The 14,634-nt window shown below is 49.0% G+C and overlaps 1 protein-coding gene across 1 annotated transcript in view; it reads left to right on the forward strand.

Moving 5' to 3' along the window:
- DOCK2 (dedicator of cytokinesis 2) overlaps positions 1–14,634 on the forward strand; it is a 345,160-nt gene that overhangs the window by 72,911 nt on the left and 257,615 nt on the right. Inside the window, exon 23 of the mRNA XM_081135683.1 lies at positions 8,935–9,043. Within this exon, the coding sequence (XP_080991809.1) occupies positions 8,935–9,043 (109 nt within the window). The remainder of the gene's footprint in view (positions 1–8,934; positions 9,044–14,634) is intronic.

Below are 14,634 nucleotides of genomic sequence, written 5' to 3' on the forward strand. Positions count from 1 at the left end.
GAGCATGCAGGACAGGAAAGGGTCCAGCTGGCCAGAGGGTGACACTCACCAGCTAATGTGATTGTCAGGGACTCGGAGCCAGGTCAGGACTGTGGCTGTACTTGGTGATCCACGTCAAAGGTACTTCAGGCGGGTGTCCCCCCAAAGCAGATTTTGTTTCCTTGATTAGGAAACAGTGTGTTGCTCGGTTGTTGGGTTTGCTGCTTATTGTGTCTTTGAGGTGGACAGGAAACTTAAAAGGACTTAGTTGTGAGGTGCATACGTAATAATCTAGTGCCCCACGCTCCATTGCTGAGAATTTGGGGATGTGGCTGCTCCGGACCCCGAGAAGCCAGCTCAGAGCGTGGTGAGGGCCCTGCACCGGCTCACACTGCAGCCCTTGTCTGCGCATGCATCGTGTACCTCCTTTCCTGGGCCTGGGACTCTGCCATTTCCCCCGTTTTTGAATGCGTCGGTGGGACAGGAGGGATGTGCACCTTGTAACTAATTCACAGGTTGTCTCAGGGCCTGTAAACCTCAAGATGGTGAACAGTTTTTCCGTATGTGGCTGTCAACATTTTTAGAATTGCCCTTAGAGTCTACAACCTCTAAAAGGCCCTTAGCTCAGCATTTCTTGTCCCTTACATTCGGCTTCTAACACATTACGTGTCCCACGCATGCTGGGCCCTAAGACTTGGTTCCCCTTTTACCCCTTGAGTTGATAATGAAAGTTTCCATCTAGTTGAAATACTTCTCTAAGGGTAGAGGTTTGGTTTGCATTAACAACCAAGTGTTTATCCAATGAATATTTATTGAGCAGCCACTAGGCCACTCTGCTGGGCACTGGGAATACGACAGTGATATGAACAGCCTCAGGTCTAGTCTCCTGGGCTTTTTCGTTTGGCTGGGAAGGGAGTCATTAAGCAGATGGTCATGTGTGTGCCAGTGAAATCAAGGGGAAGTGTGTGAGGTGCCCTGGGAGCACATCTAAGGGGATCAAATGTCACCATGGGTCAGGAGGTGTCCTGGAGGAAGAGCCACTAAGCTGTGAGTTGGCAGGTGAAGAGGAGGGTGCGGTCAATGAGAATAAAGCAGAAAGGCGGCCCCTGACCTAGGAGGGAGCTTGACTCCGTTGACTTCCGTTGGGAAGGCCAAGGTGGCCGGAATTTAGTACCAGGGGGATAGAGTAGCAGGAGATCACCAGGATGGATAGGAAGGGGCAGACCTTGGTGATCCTCAGAGGTCAGGCCATGGTGTCTGGACCTTATCCTGAGGGAGATGGGCAGCTGTTAAAGGATTCTGAACAGAAGAATGTTGTGATCTCTTTGTGTTTGGAAAATGGTCCCTCTGATCATTGTGTAGAAAATAGATTGAAAGGGGGTAAGAGTGGAGGAAGGATGTGGACTCGAACCCCTGCAGGTGAGAGGTGATGGGGATATGGTTGAAGGCAGTGCTGATGAAGATGGAGTCTAGTAAAGGGCTTTGGTGACAATAGTTCATAACACTGTATCATACACTTGAGAGTTGCTAAGAGAGATCTTAAATGCTCTCATCACACACACACACACACACACACACACACACACACACACACACACGAGGTAACTATATGAGGTGATGGCTGTGCTCACTAACCTGCTGTGGTCATCACTGTGGACTATATACTTGCATCAAATCTTCATGACATGCACCTTAAACTTACACAATGTTACAGTCAATCCTATCTCAATAGATAGAGCTGGAGGAAAATGGTGCTGGGAGGTGGGATTAATGGGGCTTGATGACTGAATGACATGCAGGCTCTTCAGGATTTACCTCTGTCTATCCCACGCCCTGACTTGGGGGCCCGTGATGGGTCATACACACGGCACTGGGGACCTCTGCAGGTGGGCAGGCTCGGTCTTGGGTGATTGGCATGTCCTCTCTGACTCTCTGACAACAGAAGCCAGTTACGAATCCGGAAAGTTCCCTCAAGGGAAAAGCGGTTCTCTTAGGGATGAGGGGACCTGCTAAGGTCGCCACACTCATGCTGGAGTCTGGTGTAGAACTCAGCTCTGGGCGGCCGGGCCACTGCTCTTTCTGCCACACTGCCCTCTGCTGGCAGCTGGCCTGGCCCTCAGCCATGCTTCTGCTCCAGTGAGGTCTCCAGTAATGCAGACCTTGGCACGTCTGAACGCGACACTTCCCCAGGTGTTCCCAGATTTTAAAACAAAGAGTCTTACTGCACATGTATTTTTGAAACCACCACCATTAGTAAGAAAAATGTTAAAAATTCCATTTAACTCCTCACACCAAGTGTCAAGGCTCTCAGTGGAGCAGAGCAGGAAGCCTGGGGTAAATTATCTTCTCAGGAAGCCACAGACTGAAAGGACAGAGTTCAGGTGCTCTGGGCACCACCGCTGTTTAGGGTAATAATAGCTTGATGTTTTTTAGGCAATTGCCTCTCTAGCCTAGTCCATGCCAGGAACCAGGCGGTAGGCTAAAAATCAGCATCTCTGTTCTGTTAACTGCGGAGGAAATCTGCCTCCAATTGTGTGACCCTGAGCGAGATCCCCTGCCTGCAGCCCAAGTTCCCCTTCGAGGATGAGAGAATTCAGGAAAGACTTCGGGGGAGGGGTGGTGTGAGAGGGGAAAGATTGTTGAAAGAGGAGCTAGAGGGCAAGAAACATTCACCCCAAAGAGAGAGTACATATCTCTTTTTAAAGTGAAATGTAACATTTACTTGTGTACAATCAGATTATAACATAAAAGTGTATAAGGGGACTGTTGGCATATATAATCCTTTTTCTAAGAGGTAATGTAATTATTAACTTAATATGCAGACTTTCAGATTTTACTCGGTATGTGTATGTGTGTAATTATTCTACAACTTGATTTTTTGTTATCACTTGAGATATCATGGACACTTCCCAGGTGATTAAAATGATGAAGGAAGAGATGGTAAGAAAATCAGTCAAAACCTAATTTATTCTCGGTACCCAAACTTTTAGACCACACTGGGCCTAAAGAGAAAGAGCTGGAAGACCCTGCTGAATATTAGCTTCTCTTTTAAATGGACGATGATAATATTATGCTATGCTATGCTCTACATGTCTTTGAACCATGGAAGTGTGTGTGTGTGTTTCTATCCTTAGGGACATTGTTTTGAGAACACTCAATTTCCAATTATATTGAGGGGAAAACCCCTGAATACAATTTTTCATGCTAATGGGGAAATTTACTTATGTGCAGAATTATGCAACTTAGTTCTTGCCAAATTATGTAAAGGCTGCAGCCCCTCGCAGTAGGCTGAAGGACGGCACAGGGCACACATCGCACTCTGTTCATAACTGAGAGTTCTTGTCAAGGCTTTTGCCTACATCTTATTACCTACTTACTACTAATTTATTACACAGGCTTGCCCTATTTTAAAAGTAAAGTGAGTGTTTTAGAGGGATTGCTTTTCTTTAATTTCTTCCATATTGTTAACTTCTTTTTTTTTTTTTTAATTTAGGCTATTTACACTTCCAGCTGAGGCAGTTTTTCTTTGGTGATTGTGTTCATTTCTCTGTGTGTGCATTCTAGACATTTTTCCAAACAGGATCTTCACATGTGGTTTGTCTTTTTTCCCTTTCGTCTAGCAGTCATTCTTACCTGGAGTGATTTATAGGAAGAAGACTGTTTTAGCAAAACTTCTTTGCCCTAAGGGGTGATCCCTCCTCAAATGTCAGAATCTGGAAAAGTAACAGCTCCAGTAGAAATAATTCTGTCATTGATGAGAGGACTGGTACCAGGGGCCGGTCTGTGCCCTGCCTGTTGGCTGCTGGCGGAGTTCAATTACATGCAGCCTGCAGGAGTTCTCTTGTCTACGGAGGCTCCTTGACAGTTCACACTGGCAGCACTGCAGCTGTCCTAGCCCTTCCTTTCATAGTCCCTTTCCCATACTTTATACCCTTTCTCTTCTAACACGGTTGTGCTTTACATTTCAACTTTGTTACCACGCAGGGAATGTCTCTGGCCACAGGTGAGCTGGACAGCTCACTCCAGTCTCATTGTACCAAAGGTACACAGACCTTGGCGGTCCGGGAAGGGGTGGGGATGGTGACAGTGACCATGCAGGGAAGGGGAGTCAGGAAGACCTGTCATTCATTCATGAATCTTTTCCGGCCCTATTGCTTTGACTTAAACGTGCCTGCTGAGTGCACGGAATGGCTCTTTTCTATAATACTGTAAGTAGGACAATAAATGCAAGGACGATTCTCGGAAAGACTCCGCCCTGCCTTGGCTGTAATTATTCTTTACCCTAGACTGCGGGGTGGGGGAGAGGGAGAGAGAGAAGCGGAGTGGTAGGTAGGTTCTAATCTTAAGAGTCTTGTGAATTTTCCAGAGTAATTACTCTTCTGAAGCCTTGAATGACTTAATGATTCTTCTTGTAAAGTCACTAATTTACACCTACTCTAATAGAGGGAATGATTGGCTCAGGGGTAGAAACACTAGTCCAGTCACCTTGAATTTAGAGCTTGAACAGAAAATGGTTGGAGCCAGTCATTTAGCTTCCCTTGGCAGTCCCATAACATCATCCCCTGGGGAACTAACACTTTCTTACCCACCTGGTGCCTAGTGGAGAAGACAGGCAAGTAGTGAAGATGATAAAGAATGAAGTATTCGGATAGGGAGGCCTCCGTCACTGTGACAGTCTGAGTTAAATACTGTGTGTGGTGCACGTCCTTCATCTAAGGAAGGGCACTAAGTGGCCCCCTTCCACAGTATCTCTCCAGTGGCTAGCATATTTGGGGCAAAAAGGTAGCTTGACTTGTATGGCAAAGTAGCAAAACAGTGTGGTGTGACATCATCATTTGAGCAGTTTTCCTCAGTTCCGTATAAGATCATGGAGACACTTAAAACAGAGATTTCACTTTAGAAACATTCCAATTAATCTGGTCTTGCTCCCAGGCACTTGGGAAATGAGTCAAGGATGTGTCTTGCCAAGAGCATATTTAGGCAAAGATGTGACTGGGTGTGGGAGACAGAGGAAAGCTGGGGCCTGGGGCTAATACTGGGGGCATTTCCATGGCTGCTGGGAAGGAAGGGAGGAAGGAAGGGGGAGGGGAGGAAGGAAGAGGAAGGGGAGAAAAGAGGGAGACCAGGCTGTGTTGGTGGCATGGGAACGGGATGCTGAGGGCAGAGGGGTGTGATCAGAGAGGTGGTCAGTGTCAGCCAGAGCCCCTGCTTTCTCTGCACTTCCAGCCCCCTTATTAGTGCCTCTTTAAACCCCTTTCCCCCTTTTCTCATGCATAAAATGTAGATAATATCTTCTACCTAATGAGTTAATCCACATGAAAAACTTAAGAGTACCTAACCCTTAGAAAGCGCTCAACAACAATATTAAAATTGTATTAACATTGCAAGGGGTGAGATGGTGACAGTGACCATGGAGGGAAGGTGTGACTCAGGAAGGAGACCCTCTCATTCATGAACCTGCCCCAGCCCTAAAGCATTGACAGGATGTATCCCTCAGCTGCCCTTGTGATTTCTCTAGGTTCAGGGACAGTCTTATGTCCATCTCCACCATGGTGCCTGGCACACAGTAGGTGCTCAGTAAGTGGTACCATGATTGTCTTTATTACGATGCTGATTCCTTTCTCCTTAAGGTTTAGGAAACAAAAATGGGTGGCTCTGGAAGAGAAAAAGCATGATACAATTTAACAATAGCTACTATTTATTGAGTGTTTGCTACCCGCTAGGCACTGTGCTGATTGCTTTACATGCATTATCTGATTGTAAGATCACCTTATGGGGCAACTGCCATTTTTCTAATGGTAAAACTGAGCCTTAGAATTAGGAAACTTAGCCAAGGTCACCCAACTAATAAGCCGCAGAGCAGGGCATGGAAGCTGCGCAGTCTTGCGGAAATGTCTATATTGCCTCTAAGAGGCAGGGAAGAAGTCAGGGGGATGCCTGTGGACGTGGCTCGGAGGAGCGGGGAGAGGCTGAGGTGTGGACAATGGAACGGGGCCGGGTGCCAGGAGACCCCCCCCGGATTCTACAGTGAACCCACCCGCTGGCTTTCCCAGCCCGAGGATGCCCGGGTTGGGTTCTGCTCCCCAGACCGCCGGCCTGAGGCTGGCATCTGTTTTTTAGGCTGAGGCTTTCCGTACCTGCGTGGAAGAGGTGGTGCAAAGCTCTGTACACACCCCACGGGGCCGCATTTGCAGCTGCCGCGGGCTCAGCGGCGCAGGGTCTCCTTAAGGATCCGCCCGCAGGCTGCGCAGCGCGGGCTCCCCGCGCCCTGGGGCCCGAGCGCCCCCTGTGTGTGGGGGGCCCCTGCGGTGGGACTCGCGCCTCCAGGGCAGCGCCCCCAGGCTGACCCAGTCTTCCTGTGGCAGGGCCCTCGGGCCCTCCAGGAATTCGGCCCCCGGCAGAACCAGCGGGTCTCTGCAGCAGCTTTCTAGGCACTCCGGAGCCGAGCAAAGGTCTCCCTGCCGAAGCTCCAACAGAGACCAGGGGCTCGCCCAGGACCCCGAGGCTGCACCCGCCCTGCCCTGGACTCCAAGGCGTCCTCTGGGGCCTTGCGGGCGGCTGGCCGCTGCCGCTCCCCGCGCGGCGGGCTCCGCAGGGGCGGCCCCGCGGTGCTGACGCCCGGCACCGTCCCGTTACTCCTTCCGTGTAACCTAAAGCCCTTACCTACTTTTTCCTCAGTCGCCTTTTCCTCAAAATATTCCTTTCATTTATGAACACTCAGATCAGAGAGTTTGCCAACGGGGTCCGCTCTGTGTTCCGCAATCAACACCGCCGTCCGAATCGCTAACACTGACTGAACACTTACTAACCGCCAGCTCAGTGTTAAACCCTCGAAAGGCGTTCTCTCATTTATTTTATTTTTTTCCACCTTAAAATAACGCTTGAGCATCACATCTCCGTTTTCGCACTAATGAAGGTGAGACGCAGAGACAGAGTTTGTCCGAAGCCACAGTCAGTGTGGGGGAGGCGGGCGGACAGCAGAGAGCTCGCGGCGAAACAGCGCCTTCCCGTTGTTCTCCCGGCCGCGGGCATTTTCTCCAACTCTTCCTCCTCCTGCCCGGAAACACCCCAGGCTTACAATTGCACGTACACACGCACGCACGCACGCACGCATGCGCATGCACACGCATGCACGCACGCACGCACATATGCGCACGCATGCACACATGCGCACACACCCGCGCAGGCGCACGCACACCGGAACTGTGACCTGGAGCAGTCACCTGTCATGCTGGTAGAAATTAAACTCCGTTTCCTGCAGCTCGAACACACACACGCGCGCACACGCACACGCACATGCACGCACGCATACACATGCGCGGTTGCTAGGACTGCATCTGTTTTGTAGCCTGGGTAAAACGCGAGCCCTCCGTCCGCCATGGAACTGTTCTCCATCCTCCGTGAGACCGGCTGATGTCGAACACAGTTCCCGCCCCGGCCCGGAGTGCGGTGTTAAGGGACCTACTTGTGACGTAGCAGGGAGCAGCTTGGGTTCCCCCTGAGGTAGGCGCCCCCGTCTTGTCCTCGCGAGGCCTGCGCCACCTGCCCGCTGGCAGGAGGAGAAGGGTGCTGATCCTGGCTCGAGCTGTCCCGCAGGAACTGTGACCTGGAGCAGTCACCCATCATGCTGGTAGAAATTAAACTCCATTTCCTACAGCCTAGGAGTGTCTTTTCCTCCCCACCTCAGCCAGATGACATTTCAGACAGCGGTGACTTCCCCACCCTGGTCTCGGCTGCTCCATCTGTGCAACGGGCCGGAGCCGACGGCACTGGCTCGCCCTCAAACTCCATACATCTGGGGGGCTTCAGGAAGGAGTCAGTTAGGACAGAGGCAGGAAGAGGGACAGAGGGACTGAGGACAGAGAGAGAGAAAAGCAGAGGTAAACATCGGGCCCCACAGAGAGACAGAGCGCAGGGTGCTCAGAAGGTGAGCGCGGAGACGCGCAGAGAAAGGCGGCGGAGGAGAGGCCGACCCGCCTGCTGAGTGTCGGCCCTTCCTCTGGGGAGCGCGCCGTTCCCGCGGCTGGCGCCCGGGTGGCGGCCGTGCGGGGCGCTGACAGCAGCCGCTCTTTCTCTGAACGGGGACAGAAGGGGCCCTCTCTGTGTTGTGCGCGGGTTGCCGCAGATTAGGCTGTGGGTGTTGCACGGTTTGCGATAAAGGCTTGTTCCGAGAGAGGCCTTGGGCTGAACAGCGCTCCAAGGCCGGCCGAGAGGGCGATAAGACTCAGGGTTCTGGAGGCTGATTTATATCGGAGGACAGTTTCCATGAAAAGTCAGGCGTGTGTGTGTTAGCACAGGGTCTGAGAATCTCAGTGAGGCCACCCGTCAGAGCGTTAACCATCACTGATCTCGGGGTGGGGTTAATGAGTTGTCTCAGGTGGTAAGTAACGCATTTCTGGCTTGTGTACAGAATGACAGCATAGGGTCTTTATAGTCAGGGGAACAACAGGTTAAAATGGGTAATAAGCATGCTCCTGAGTGACAGGGCAGTGAAAGCAAGGCCCCGACATGGAGCAAGCATGTCCCTAATCATCTGACAAATGGAAGGGCTGTCGTGTGTTTGAAAATATTTCTCCTTCATGTTTGCACCATACTTTGAAAATCTGGTGACTACAGTCTCCCCTCTGGTTCTTGAAGAAGGGTGAGATTATCAGTGTCTGCTCAGCTTGGACGTGTGTTATTCCTTTGAGGTTCTCTGGGGTTTGATAAAAGACGGTGAGAGAGGACTTGCTGCGTGAGCCATTGGGAGCCAGAGCACCTCTGTTCAGTGTGGTGGATGGAGGTTTTTACCGAGTGGATTCCGCATGCAGGGACTGCTGAGCACACTCCCTCCCCCCGAGTCCCCACATCCCACCCCTTTCTCTTCTCAATTTTAAATGAAGCTGGCGGCTGGCACACACTTTCAAAGCTTTTGCCTGCTGGCTCGAGAAGTGACCCAGATGTGTCTTCTTTCAGGCTTTACGAAGGCAAAGAACAGATGGAGTTTGAAGAATCCATGAGACGGCTCTTTGAATCCATCAACAACCTGATGAAAAGTCAATACAAAACCACCATCCTTTTGCAGGTTGGTTTACACAGCGAGAATAATCCGTCTTCCCCCTCGGTCACTTGGTAAACAGCCGCACGGTGAGATAATGTGTACTTTTGCTTGAACACGCATCCCTTTGTTGACCAAAGGCCTGGGGAGGCCACATGGCTCAAGGATCCTGAAGACCAAGGGCTGCTTAGGGCAGGAGAGAGCATTTTTATGGTTTATTTCCCATGAAGGTAGCAGTGCCTCTTAAAAAATAGCTCTGAAGCTTTCCCTATCCCGAAGGAAGTAGGTCAACCCTGACCCGTTTCTAATGTTGGGAGTAGTTAAGGTGCAGTCTCTCGAAATGGTCCATTTTTCATTCTCAGCACCGTAAACTCAGGCCCCTCTTTGACTGAGGGGACTGTCTCAGGAAGATGTCATAAGTACACGAGTCTTGGGGGAAGGAACAAAGGGATAGAGGGGGTAAGAAGGTAGGGAAGGAAAGAAGAAAGGAAGCCAGATGAGCCAGTGAGCACTCACAGTCCTGAGACCTGGGTCAGCAAGAGCGTTCTTCTTTGTCAGCTATGTGACCTTACACGGGTCATTGAACCGCTCAGTGTCTCACGTTCCTCATCTGTGAAATTTACTGTTTGGGGGAGGAGTAAATAAACATGGTCTGAAAAAGAGCAAATTATAAAATGCTATGCAAATATGGCGAACTAATATGATCGTTATGGTTTTGGCATGAGCCTCTTTACCCAGGTTCTCATTGTCTGGGTAGCTATGTAGGAATGCATCATTCTCCCTGGGATTTGGCCAAGTTTGTGCTGGTTTCTCCACATGAATTTCTCCACCCAGAGCCGTGGAAAGGGGCACCATCTCTTTTTTAACTTGCTCTAAAGGCCAAATGTAGCTTCAGGGATTTGCATAAAACCTATGATGCTTTCTACCTATCTGTATGGTTGTCAAAAAGTTATCAAAGAGGAACTTAAAGTCATATTCAAACATGGAGAGCAGTGCCATTTGAAGATAATTTAGTGCTGTTTTGGGGTATGAGGAATGAGCTGATGAGGGGAGATAGGTCACCATGTGATGTTAGCAAACCCCACACAAGGAATCTTCTCAGACATTGACATTGGCTACAGGAGAAGGAGCTTAGGATTTTGAGCCAGAGAGACTTGGGTGGGAAGCTGGGCATCCATACTTGGGAGCATATCGCTGGGCAAATCATTTTCATTTCCTGGGCCTCCACTTATCCTTCCATAAAATGGGAAGCCTAATGTCTCACTTAGAGGATTAAAGTGATGTGTTTAAATCATGATGTATAGACCCTGTTACATAATTCCATTTCAATACGTTTTAGTCATTTATCTCTTTCCCACCTTAACCTTACCATAAAACAGAAGCTTGGCAGGCGTTTTCCTAGAGTGGAATTTGGAAGGGGATTTCGTGTTCCTAACCCTGTCCCATGAAGCCAAGCAGTGTTAGGACATTCAAGATTCAGTTAGCTCGGCTGGGCGTGGCTCAGCGGTTGAGCATCGACCTAGGATCCAGGCGATCGGGGTTCGATTCCAGGTCAGGGCACATGCCCAGGTTGTGGGCTCGATCACCAGTCGGGGGGCATGCAGGAGGCAGCCGATCAATGACTCTCTCATCATTAATGTTTCTGTCTCTCTCTCCCCCTCTCCTTTCCTCTCTCTGAAATCAATAAAGATATATTAAAAAAAAAAAAAAGATTCAGTTAGATTAAGAATCATAGGTTCCAAGTTCAGGGAGACTAACCCCACAGAAACTGACTGTATATGTAGAGGAAGACAAAGTTTTACCTAGTGAAGTGCTACCAGGCCACTGGAGTCTTGATTCTGGGCCTGTGTGGGGTAGAATAGGAAAGGGTGCTGTGATCTATTAGTAATGTCTGTTGTACGTTTTGAGAGAGAGCTTAGAGTAAAAATGCCAGTGATTGACATTCATGGCTCAGATCTTACACTTCCAGCTGGTGAGTGGCTTATGGTGGAAATGTTAATTCATGCCTCAGTTCAGAGTGGAGCTGATCTGGTTCAATCTCAGCTTTGTCCACTGTGAGTTGCAGGACCTAAACCAGTTACTTCTCGTTTCTAAGGCTCATCTAACTTTTGTGAATGGCTTTCTGTACTTTTCCTCATTGTTCAGCATTGTCACAGCAGCAGCTAACCCAAAACGATGAAGAATTTGAAACCAGCCATTCAAAGAGGGCAGAAACAGTGTGAAAAACATCTTCTGTTGACTGAGTACCTATCATGGGCCCAACATGAAGCCGGACTTTCACACACAGTGCTTTTAATCCTAACAGAGGATCTGCTAAGAATCAGTCTTCAGTTTCCACAGGAGGCTCATAAAGTTAAATAATTAATCCCAAATTAGACCTATTTATAGTGGTGGAGCTAGGATTTCAATCCACCTAGGTCTCTTAACTCCAAAGTTAATATCCTTCTCTAAGTCGAAAGAAATGAGTTAAGCCAGGGGGCTCCATGTGTTTTCAATAATGGGCCATATGCTAGCAGTCCCCGTGTGTGCGCCAGGCTGTAAGCATTGTTGGTAAAGCTGATGGCAGGTGAGACAGTCAACACCAGACACTTGTGAATTGAGTATAGCTCAAGTGGGAGTAGAGGGCATTTGGAGACATTGTGCAGACCCATTTGACCCTTTCTCCCATAGGTCTGTGATTCATTATCATGCTCCAATTTGGTGGAACGAGTGAAATAAATGAACAGCTCACGTTGTATCACATGCTCCCTTGGTCACTATGATGACCACTCATGCTAATGAGGCCACTAGAATGTCCAGGTGGGCAGGAGGCTTTCTCTTTTATATCTTCAATATTTGAATCACATAGTAGTTACTCAGATATATTTTGGCTGAATGAATACCAGATCCCACCATTTTATGTTTTAGCATTTATTATGTGCCACACATCGAGCTTGAAACTTTATGTATATTGTTAGCTCATTCGATTTTTGTAGCAACCACCTTACTAGGCAAGTACTCTCCTATCTTACCTTACAGAAGAGGGCATGGAGGCTCGGAGAGGTTGAGCAACTTAACCACAGCTAGGAAGGGGCGGGTCTTCGATTCGAATCCAGACCATGAGAGTCCAGAGTCTGAGTTCCTAATCACAGCAAGACAAAAGAGTGTTTCCTGACAGACCGAAGTCTCCTGGCAAAATGCCAGGTGGATGCACGCTCTGCAACAGTCAAGATGGGCAGGTGTTTGCTCCATAGTTGTGAAGGCGAGCTAATGAAGGGTGCCACTTTCTCCTCTCCCCTCATTGTCCATTGGTGTAAAATGTTCAGTGTACAGGCTAAGCGAGGAAAGGGGTCCATTCTCGAGAAGTGGCCCGTGGACTGTACACTGAATCCTCAGAGCCAGGAGAGGTAAGATGTAATACTTCACAGCACACCCTGGAGTGGCACCTCAGATCTTTAAGTGATTCTTTAATCTTGTCCCCTTCTCACCCACATAGCCCACACTTAGGGTTAGTATTTGAAAATGATGAGCTTTTGTTCCAGTGAGGCTGCTGTGGTTACACAGACTGCTCACATTTTTTCAGTTCATCTTCACATCAACTCTTCAAAGCAGGTACCTTTATTCCCTGCATTCCCCTGACAAAGAAACTAGAGCACATAGTGTTAATTTCCCCAAGGACGCGTAGATACAAGTGATCCAGCTGGACTTGAACTCAGACAGCCCGCCTCTTTAGCCACTACTGCCTCCTGCCAAGCCTCTGGGGCACGGGGACGCATGGAAGATGAGCGACGAGGCTGAATACCCCAAGAGAGTTGCATGCCTTCCTCTCAACACGCTGTGGTGGATTTCTGTGACGCCGTTTGTCCCGTTTCCATGGACCTTGACCGCCCATCACTTGGCTAAAATGAAAGAATTGGCAATTGGTGGGATGGGACTGTCGTCTGAGCTCTTGGATGAGGAAGATGTCTAGCTCCCTGTGTCATCTTGCATCATGGCACAACGTGCTCTCTCTGGCTGGCAGCCTGTGTCTGCTGGCACCGAGGCTGAGTACTCCCTGTTTTCACAAGAGAGAGAGCCTGGAAACACTCAGATGACAAGTCCCCTTCGAGTTTGAGAGAGTGCCAGTGGTTTGTTTTTATGTTGTTATTTTTAAACATTTGTTTGCTAGCAGCCCAGGTTGATCAGCTCTGGTGAAGGCCATCTGGACAGCAGTCATCTTCCGTGTCCTCCTTTGACTTTGCTCGGGGCCACTAAAACCACGGTTGCTTGGTTTGCACCCACCTCTCTTCTTGAGGGCTTTCTCTCCCTGGCCTCAGGCAGAGGGGTCCAGAACTGGTGAATAACCTAGGAAATCCACTTGGCGTCATGTGATAAACCGATTAATGACCTGGCTAATGTTTTCCTGGCGGCTATTCTTGCAGTTCCATGTACGGGGTGAGGCGTGAGGAGGATCCTTAACTGAAGGGATGTCAGGAAAACTGCCACCTTTCAGAAACTATCGTCATAAAGAGAGGGAGTCACTTTATCTGCCTCCTCCAAACCAGGCTCCTCTCTCTCTGATATTGAAATTCCCCCACCTAGCACGACGGAGGTTTTCTCTAACCCAGGACATGCAGTAGCAGAGTCAGGCACATATCCTTGCTGTGCTGCTTACTAGCTATATGGCTTCTGGCAAAGCATTTAGCTTCCATGCCATGGTTTCCTCACTGGTAAAATGAGAGGACAGTGTCTACGTGCAATGTAGATGTGAGAATGAAACAAGATCATGCATGTAAAGTATTTGATGCACATGATGTTTCTAATAATACCTGCTATTTTGAAACCCTATGGTTAATAATCCTATTATATATGTATGTATTTTCCTATTATATATACACACAGATATATTCATACAGAAACAGAAACATCTGTCTGTGGTTTCCTTAAATATTACATATAATATAGGAATGTATACTATGGAGTGAAAGCAACAACATGACAATGTTGTTTTATGTAGAGTAGTAGGATTAATGAGAATAAAAATCATAGCAACAGTAAAGCAACATGGTGCCCAGGAGGCCAACAGGTCTAGAAAGGAGCTGTTTCTAGTTCTCAGGCCTTAGAAACATGCAAACAGTGGGTGTCTCCAGTGGGTCCAATGGCTGAGCTGCTCTGCCTTCTGGCAGCCTACCTGCTCTTACTCCGCTCGGGTGTGTCAGGGCCGTGTGAAGGGGAGAATGCGGACAGGAGCCCTGCGGCCAGTGCCGTGCCGTGATAGTGTGGCCGTGACAACAGACTGGGGGAACTTCGTGTGTCAGAGATGGGCCATCCCTGTTGGAAAAGAAAACTACAGTCTTCTACTTCTCTGTGAGGCTGTCTGGATGAGATGGAAGTTTAATACTCTCCAGCTGAGCTGATAATACCCTCTGAGTCTCGGGTGACAGCTTTCAGTCTGTTTTGCTTTACTGCCAGCCCAGAACTGGGAAGCTGGGAGGGGGGTTTCCCCTGAAGCAGTCCTTTTCCCAGCCTGGCCCACTCCTCCTAAGACCTGGAGCATTGAATGGTGAGGCCAACTCAGACTCCTAGTGCGTGCCCCCCACAGCCTCATCCCCAAGCCCAAAATGATGCGTGGCCCTTGAAAGTCATCAGCTTGCCCCAAC

This window comes from Miniopterus schreibersii, assembly GCF_964146895.1.
Source record: "Miniopterus schreibersii genome assembly, chromosome: 4".
Classification (NCBI taxonomy): Eukaryota; Metazoa; Chordata; class Mammalia; order Chiroptera; family Miniopteridae; genus Miniopterus; species Miniopterus schreibersii.